The 9460-nt window shown below is 32.1% G+C and overlaps 1 protein-coding gene across 2 annotated transcripts; it reads left to right on the top strand.

Annotated features, from left to right (window-relative positions):
* The first annotated feature begins 6978 nt into the window (after positions 1-6978).
* On the top strand, positions 6979-8788 carry NAC1 (NAC domain protein NAC1). 2 transcript variants are annotated; one of them, XM_014762724.3, is made up of 3 exons: positions 6979-7313; positions 7537-7817; positions 8087-8788. In XM_014762724.3, the coding sequence occupies exons 1-3, from the start codon at positions 7148-7150 to the stop codon at positions 8174-8176; spliced, it is 537 nt and encodes a 178-aa protein (XP_014618210.1). In that variant the 5' UTR covers positions 6979-7147; the 3' UTR covers positions 8177-8788. The 2 variants fall into 2 exon arrangements, with proteins under 2 accessions (XP_014618210.1, NP_001236855.1); NM_001249926.2 differs by having other exon boundaries at positions 6992-7313; positions 8064-8766.
* The last annotated feature ends 672 nt before the right edge of the window (positions 8789-9460 follow it).

The following is a 9460-nucleotide window of genomic DNA, read 5'->3' as shown; positions in this document are numbered from 1 at the left end:
ACTAGTATTAGAAGATTGTTATTATGTTCTGAAATTTATTTCAAAATTATTTCAATTTCCATGTTGGACAAGCGAGGTTTTCGCATTATCTTTAATAATAACATTTGTTCAATTTATCACGATGATGATTTATATGTGAATGGTTATCTCCAATGCGGCATCTATGTCTTACTCGATGTGAATCATAACTCGATTATGCATGTTTCTTCTAGTTTCAAAAGAAAAAGAGATAATCAAGTAAATAAAACATATCTTTGGCATTGTAGGCTAGGTCACATTGGCGAGAAAAGAATTAACAAGTTTCACAAGGAAGGTTACCTTGATAATTATGATTATGAATCATATGAAACTTGTGAATCTTATCTCAAAGGAAAAATGACTAAATCTCCATTTATTGGAAGTGGAGAAAGAGCTTATGAGTTATTAGAACTAATTCATGCAGATGTTTATGGGCCCATGAAGATTCAAGCCAAAGGAGGATATTCTTATTTTATCACCTTCTCTGATGATATGTCTAGATATGAATTTTTGTATCTTATGAAACATAAATCTGAATCATTTGAAATGTTTAAAAGATTTCATAGTGAAGTAGAAAAGCAAACTAGTAAAAGCATCAAAATGCTTAGATCTGATAGAAGAGGAGAATATCTCAGTGATAACTTTATTGACTATCTAAAGGAGAATGGGATTTTCTCTCAGTGGAAACCTCCGGGAACACCACAACGCAATGATGTATCTGAAAGAAGAAATTGAACCTTACTAGATATGGTTAGATCCATGATGGGGTTCATCGATCTTCCATTAAACTTATGGGGATATGCTTTAGAAGCAGCAGCCTACTTGCTAAATAAAGTTCCTACAAAAGCAGTCTCTACAACTCCATATGAGATATGGAAAGGAAAGAAACCAAGTCTTAAACACATCAAGGTCTAGGGTTGCCCTGCTTATGTTAAAAGATTGCAAATAGATAAACTTGAGGCAAGGTCTGATAAGTGTAGATTCATTGGTTATCCTAAAGAAACAATGGGATATTATTTCTACCAACCTTCTAACCATAAAGTGTTTGTGGCAAGAGGAGCAACCTTTTTGGAAAGAGAGTTTCTTGTAGAAGGAAACCATGGTAAAGAAATTGAGCTTGATGAGACTCAAGTCACCAATGATATAGCATAACTCAAGAACAAGAGATGGAAACTGAGAAGCCTTTCTTTGATGTTTTGAAATTAGGACATAGCTCTTCAACTCAAACGATTATGGCTCAAGAACCAGCTATTGTTTAAGAACAAGTCGTTGTTCAAGAAGAAGTTAATGAACCAATCTTAGAACAATTGCAGCAACCTTTGAACCCAACACAAGAACCTCTTAGAAGATCTACTCGAATGCATCATGCACCTGATAAATTAAATTTAATGGTGAAAGATGACATGTCAAATGAGGTTTATCATAATGATGATGACCCTAAGAGCTATAAAGAGGCCATGAGAAGCTTAGATTGCAATAAATGGCAAAAAACCATGGAATCTGAAATAGAATCAATGAAGATCAACAAAGTATGGACTTTAGTTGAAGCTTCAAAGGATATAAAACCAATTGTTGTAAATGGGTTTACAAGAAAAAAGATTGAAGCAGATGGAAAGGTCGAGACCTATAAAGCTCGCCTTGTTGCTAAAGGATATCGTCAACAGGAAGGAATAGATTATGACGAAACATTTTCTCCTGTGGCAATGCTCAAGTCAATTCGGATTCTACTTGCCATAGCAGCATACTATGATTATGAGATATGACAAGTGGATGTGAAAAAAACTTTCCTTAATGGTGAGTTGAAAGAGGAAGTATACATGACACAACCTGAAGGATTCACATTATTGGCTGGTTGTAATGAAGTTTGCAAGTTGCAACGATCTATATATGGATTGAAACAAGCTTCTAGAAGTTGGAACATTCTTAATAAGACAATCGAAAAGTTCGAGTTTGTTAAATGTGAGGAAGAGCCATGTGTTTACCAAAAGGTCAGTGGGAGTGCAATTATTTTCTTAGTGTTATATGTAGATGACATATTACTAATTGGAAATGACATACCAACATTGCAATTTGCAAGGCACAAAGATTTGGCTATCAGAACAATTCTCCATGAAGGATTTGGGAGAAGCAGTCTATATTCTAGGTATAAAGATTTATAGAGATAGATCTAAAAGGTTGCTTGGACTCTCCCAATCTATGTACATTGATACTATCTTAAAGAGATATAACATGGATAATTCCAAACGAGGCTATTTGCCTGTAGGTGTTGGAATTACTCTTAGTGGGGAGAATTGTCCAACAACTCCTGAAGAAAGAGAACGCATGAGTAAAGTACCATATGCTAGTGCAGTAGGAGCTATCATGTACACCATGACTTGTACACGTCCTGATGTCGCTTATGCACTAGGTGTAACTAGTCGATATCAAGCAAACCCTGGTGAGGAACATTGGAAAATGGTTAAGACCATACTTAAGTACTTAAGAAGAACTAAAGACCAATTCCTCATTTATGGAGACTCTGAATTGAAACTGAAGGGTTATATTGATGCAAACTTTGCATCAGAAAAAGATGATAGCAAATCCATTTCAGGATATGTTTTCACTTTAAATAGTGGTGCAGTAAGTTGGAAAAGTTCCAAGCAAGTTATGATAGCAGATTCAACTATTGAAGTAGAATATATAGCGGCAAGTGAAGCCGCTAAAGAAGCTGTTTGGATAAAAAAGTTCATATTTGAACTTGGTGTGGTTCCTTCAATAGAAGAGTCAGTCCCATTATTGTGCGACAATAATGGGGCTATTGCTGAAGTAAAGGAACCAAGATCACACCAGAAGTCTAAACATATTTTGCGAAGGTATCACTTGATTAAAGAGATAATAGAACGTGGTGACGTTAAGATTGGAAAGGTAGATGGAAAGGAGAATGCAACAGATCCCTTCACCAAGGCGCTTGACATAAAATAGTTTGACAAGCACAAATGAGAATTAGGAATGAAGTTCGTGAATGATTGGCTCTAGGCAAGTGGGAGATTGTTGGGAATAAATTTGTATGTCCATGATCCAAGTCATCATGTAATCAATTCTAATTTTAATAATAAAATATTATTTTATTTTCATTGTCATATTTCACTATTTGATTAAATGGTCCATTTGATAATGTCATTGATTAAAATTAAAGACTTGTTATTATAATAGAGATTATGATAATGAGAAACAAGTATGTTCTAATTTTAATCTAAACAGTTCTTGATCATAAGATTATTGAAAATTTTGCATATATAGATGAGTCACATGTTGATGTAATCATTGAACTACAACAACAACAACAACAACGCCTTATCCCACTAGGTGGGGTCGGCTACATGGATCAACTTCCGCCATAATGTTCTATCAAGTACCATACTTCTATCCAAACCATTCATTTCGCCTTTTTGATAACCTCTCTTATAGTCTTTTTGGGTCTTCCTCTGCCTCGAATTGTTTGTCTTCTCTCCATCTGGTCTACTCTCCTCACTACAGAGTCTACCGGTCTTCTCTCTACATGCCCAAACCACCTAAGTCTATTTTCCACCATCTTCTCTACAATAGGCGCTACTCCAACCCTCTCTCTAATAGCTTCGTTTCTAATTTTATCCTATCGAGTCTTACCACACATCCACCGCAACATCCTCATCTCCGCTACACCTACTTTATTCTCATGTTGGCTCTTGACCGCCCAACATTCTGTTCCGTACAAAATCGCCGGTCTTACCGCAGTCCGATAAAACTTTCCCTTTAGCTTGATCGGTACCTTTGCATCACATAACACCCCCGATGCTTTTCTCCATTTCATCCATCCTGCTTGAATGCGATGATTCACATCCCCTTCAATTTCCCCATCATCCTGTATTACAGACCCAAGATATTTAAACCGTGTGACTTGAGGGATAATATGGTCTCCTATTTTCACCTCTGAGTTAGAAACCCTCCTTCTTTTGTTGAACTTACATTCCATATACTCCGATTTGCTTCTGCTTGATGTAATCATTGAACTAACTCAATTAAAATTTTCTAATGATTAAAATTTATCATAAACTGTCAATAAAAAATTCTCAAGAAGAAATATAATAGTTTTCTTTGACCTGAGATTGTCATAGTAGTTAACATGTTATTTGTTGTATTTTGATTCCGGACACCTAATGCTTTAGAGCATTTGTTGAATGGATATTGGATATGATTAAATACCTGTAGAATTAATGATTAATCAAGAAGGAATCCATCAACTCTTGGTAATGAGTTTGAGTTTTATGAATAAAATTATATCCTGGCCAAAAAATTAAATGAGAGAAGAAATGAGTTTCTTAAGTCATTATGAGTTAACTCAAAAAGGTTTGACAATAATACCATATTCTAGAGTTAACCCAGAGTTGTAAAGATGGAAGAAATTATTACACTACTCTTCTACTGGTTCTTGAAAGTAAAATGCTACTTAATGCTATCCGGACGTTAAGGAGTGTTGTTAGACGCCTACCTTGATTAGTATATTAATTTGATTAATATATTACCGACTTAGTATTAAACCTACGAGGTCACACACAAACGAGTGTTCTAATCTCTGTTAAAGAAATTATTTAAATATTTGATGATTAATTAAATTAGAGAATTTAATATGATCAAATGATTAATTGATTTCAAAAAGGTGGAATATTATTATATTTTTGCTAGTACTGAAAATATAAATAATATGAATAAAGATTTGGTAAAAGAAGAAAAACAAACATGTATGATTTTGTATTTGGAATTATGGTTGAAAAGACGGCTAGATACAAGTTTGACTTGATCAATTATTATTTCAATTTTAATTGTTAAATGGTTAGCAATAAAAGGTAACAAAAAATAATATAGCTTAAAAAAAGGATACTATCAATAATAATTTTGATTTCATCAGAAATTTAATATCCTTAGCGTGTTATAAATAAAGTCTTAGGCTGCTCGTTGAAATAATCTCAATATCACTTCTCTATTCTTATTTTTTGACTTGTCAAAGTTATTGACGAACAGAGGTCAGTCTCAATATGTATATACACGTAGAGTCTTCACACTATTAAAGAATTTTTTTTTACTTCAAAAACTCATCAACATGTACACTTTTTTAATATGCCATCTGTTTATAATATAATTTAAATATAAAATAGATTGTAATATGTGTTTTTGAACACCTTTTATCTTACATTTTGAATGTAAAAATTATAAAATCAAATTTGATTTCTTTGGATAATTATAGTTTTCAGGGTCGTATAACTAGTGTACTATCCAATTTCTACGATGAATTCCTGTACGAATTATTGTACCAAACAAGTGATTTTATTCTGTTTGACAAAAATTAAATAAAAATTACAAAATAAAACAGATTTGGCTAAATTAAGCGTTGCTTTCGACTGCAGTTTTGGTCAATGAACTCAAATTTTGTATGTTCGAGCATATTTCCAAGTTTTTTTTATACACAATATTGAGAAATAGGTTGTTTTAGTTTAGTGCTATGGTAACTTGATGTATGATGAAAATTAAAGCAGTCATTTTTCTTCAAGAAAGGTGCATCATAAATAGCGTTTATTTTTCATTGTTGCGTAGTAAATAAAACTTGTACAAAATGCAGTTAATGCAACAGGGAAATTCCTTAAAAGAACAAATCTTTTGTAGTCACTTGCTTCGAAGTTGGACCCAAAAGCAAATAATAAGCAATAGGAAGGAGTCAATTTAAAGGAAAAATAAAGTTTAGTGATTTTTCCACTTCTTTATTTGCTTCTTTGAACATCACTCCATATCAAATAGTGACATGTTAGTGATCCTAAAATTTAGAAAACTGGCTGCAGACATCATGGTTATGTGAAACTTTGTATATCTGGAATATATTCCAATAATATCCGTACACAGAATATGGAGTGCAATCCAGCGTAGATAAAGAAGTGCTTGTGTTGTATCATATCTAATTAAAAAAAAAAAGGAAAAAGTCAGTGAACAGATATATAGGTGGAGTTATGGACCCTCATTGGTGTATGATGAGAAATTGTATTCATATAAAATTTTGTATAAAAATTATACATAAAATAGAATATAAAAGAAAAAAATGTTTGCAAGTTTAATAAGTTATATACTATTAGTATATAATCTTGAATTATTATTCTTATAGTAATTACACTAATAACTCCTAAAAATTTTTAAATTACACAAATTCTTTTTGATTTTTTATCCTTATACTAACTTTATTAATGATTTGAAAAATATTATACTGATACTCTTAATATATTACACTTACACTCCTTAATTATTTTAAAAATATCAACTTAATTCCTGTAAATGATAAAAAAAAAGGAGAAGTTTGTGTGATTTCGTCTCAATTAATTATCTAAATGCTTAATGGTAAAAAAATTTATATCATCAATCAAATATAAATCATTCTTAATAATTTTTTAAAATAATCATATATATATATATATATTATTCACGTAAAAATGTTATATGATATATATACATAAATATATTTTTTTATTAATAAAAATTTAGGTGAGTTATAAGTAAATCTCAAAGGTTCAAGAAAATACTTGTAGAAATATTTATATATTATCTATTAATAAATATTTTACATATACAATGAAAATTAAATATAAATTCTTGAAAAATATTAGGATAAATAGATTTGTGTATCGAGAACTAAAATTTAAAATTTTATTTTTAGAGATAAATTTTTCAATGTTTTACACATTTAAATATTAAAAATGATTATTTATCTAAAATATTATTATGATTTCTTACCGTTATACCGATATTATATGATATTGTTATAGATAAGGAATCTCGTGCATTATGGGTCAGATGACGCATATACTAGGGTTTAGAAAAGTCATCTTAGAAACCAATGAAAGCCATGCAACTACTCCACACAAACGACAAGAAACATCCAAGATAAAAGGGGCATCCACTTCATTGTAAACATTTCAAACACCTTGATTTCTCTGTAAGCCTTGCTTTCAATTTTCTCCTTACAAAAAAATCCTTTCCCTTCTCTAGTCCCCATAACTAGCAAAAGAAGCCAATAGAAAACTGTTCCATATAGTTTCCCATTCAAACTTGTTTTGATTTTCATTTTAACTCAATGGAGAATAGAACAAGCTCTGTACTCCCACCTGGCTTCAGGTTTCACCCCACTGATGAGGAACTAATTGTGTACTACCTTTGCAACCAAGCCTCATCAAGGCCATGCCCTGCATCAATCATTCCAGAAGTGGATATCTATAAGTTTGATCCATGGGAATTACCTGGTAATCAAACCTTTGTGCTTATAAAGAAATTTAACTCACTTGGTTGACTAGAATGCGTGAGTTATATTGCAAATACCGTGACACAGTTCTTTTATTTTTGACAGATAAAAAAAAAAATAAAACCTGTGTGAATATTGTCTATATTTGAATATGTTGAACCTTATAATATGTTTCATGTGCATGTTTCACTTGTTCTTACATGTTGATTGCTCATGAAATACAGATAAAACAGACTTTGGAGAAAAGGAGTGGTACTTCTTTAGCCCACGAGAGAGGAAGTATCCAAATGGGGTGAGGCCTAATAGAGCAACCGTGTCTGGGTATTGGAAGGCCACTGGGACAGATAAAGCAATCTATAGTGGGTCTAAGCATGTAGGGGTGAAGAAGGCTTTGGTTTTTTACAAGGGTAAGCCACCAAAGGGTCTCAAGACAGATTGGATTATGCATGAGTATAGATTAATTGGATCAAGAAGACAAGCCAATAGACAAGTTGGATCCATGAGGGTAAGCCTTTGCCTTATTAATTGCTATATATTTTGGGTACGAAATCACATATATTTTCTAATAGAAATAATTATCTTCAAATTAGGTAAGACTATTGCAACGAAATTTTTTTTTTATCAGGTAGACAAAACTCTTTAGTTATTATATATTTTATATTTTAACGGTTTGAAATTACTCTATAGTTTGCTATTTATTTATTTATTTTTATTATTTGACCTTGCCCTGTACTTGGATATATGTCATCAGCTAGATGACTGGGTCTTGTGTAGGATTTACAAGAAGAAGAATATTGGAAAATCAATGGAGGCAAAAGAGGACTACCCAATAGCCCAAATCAACCTTACACCAGCAAACAATAACAGTGAACAAGAATTGGTGAAATTTCCAAGGACTAGTTCCCTTACTCATCTTTTGGAAATGGATTACTTGGGTCCAATATCACATATATTACCTGATGCCTCATACAATTCAACCTTTGATTTTCAAATTAACACTGCCAATGGTGGAATAGACCCGTTCGTAAAACCACAGCTGGTTGAAATCCCTTATGCAACAGATTCAGGGAAGTACCAGGTGAAACAGAATAGCACCATCAACCCCACCATATTTGTGAACCAAGTGTATGATCAAAGAGGATAATACCAAAAAATAAAATAAAAATGAAATTGAATTATTTGGACATGACGATAAGCGTCACCAATTAAATAATCCTGAAGATTCTTTGTAGATATATATATTACATCACCCAATGAACTTTCAGTGGTTTCCAATCAGATAGCTCCCACAGAAATTGTGTATATATACTTGTTGTAAGAAATTAGAAATACCATTAAGTAATAACACACTTTTCTCAAGACTTTTTATATTATTGAGTGAAATTGTACATGAGTCCCATTAATGAATTACGCTCAAGTTATTTTGTGGGACCAATATAAAACTTTATGGAATAAAAAAAAAAGCCTTATTGTTAACATTTATCTTTATGTAAACGTACAAGTATTAGCTCCCAATTTAAATTCAAAAACATGGAATTACATTCCTTATTCTTATACAGTTCAAATTCAAACTAGAGGCTTAGATCATGCTTGGGTATCATTTGAAGCCAAATAAGGTTAAGCCACCAGTTTCCATCGTGCACATCATCCCGATGATTATTTATTTTGACCAAAAGGATATACAATTGGCAAATGATGACTGCATGCGAGTCAATAATTGAAGCAGAAACGAGTTTTCAAATCAATTATTATTAATTTAATTCGTGATTGGTGGCACCTTGTGTTGCTTATCCAAAATGATAACGGCGGTGTTGATCGATAGAATTGGAAATGACGTGTTCAGAAGGTTGGCATGTGCACGCGCATGTATTTAATAAGATTGTGGCTGAGGATCACCCTTTTATAAAAGTACAAATCCTTGTGTTTGTTTCGTCAGAAAATTGCTAGTTAATGATAGATTAAGTAGAAGTTAGATAAACTAATCATTTGAATGAGTCGTGTATGTTTGTTATATGTATTTAATTTCATTTTCATAGTCGTATATATTAGTTTAATTTGCTTGTATTTAATTTGGTTCAGTGCTAGCTAGCATTCTAGGGATTTTTGGTCTAGGACACGAAACGGATGAAATGAAAGCATTTTCTTTGA

This window comes from Glycine max, chromosome 1 (assembly GCF_000004515.6).
Source record: "Glycine max cultivar Williams 82 chromosome 1, Glycine_max_v4.0, whole genome shotgun sequence".
In the NCBI taxonomy this organism is placed as follows: Eukaryota; Viridiplantae; Streptophyta; class Magnoliopsida; order Fabales; family Fabaceae; genus Glycine; species Glycine max.
Note: the sequence above shows the minus strand (reverse complement) of the source record. Positions and strands in the feature narration are given on the sequence as shown.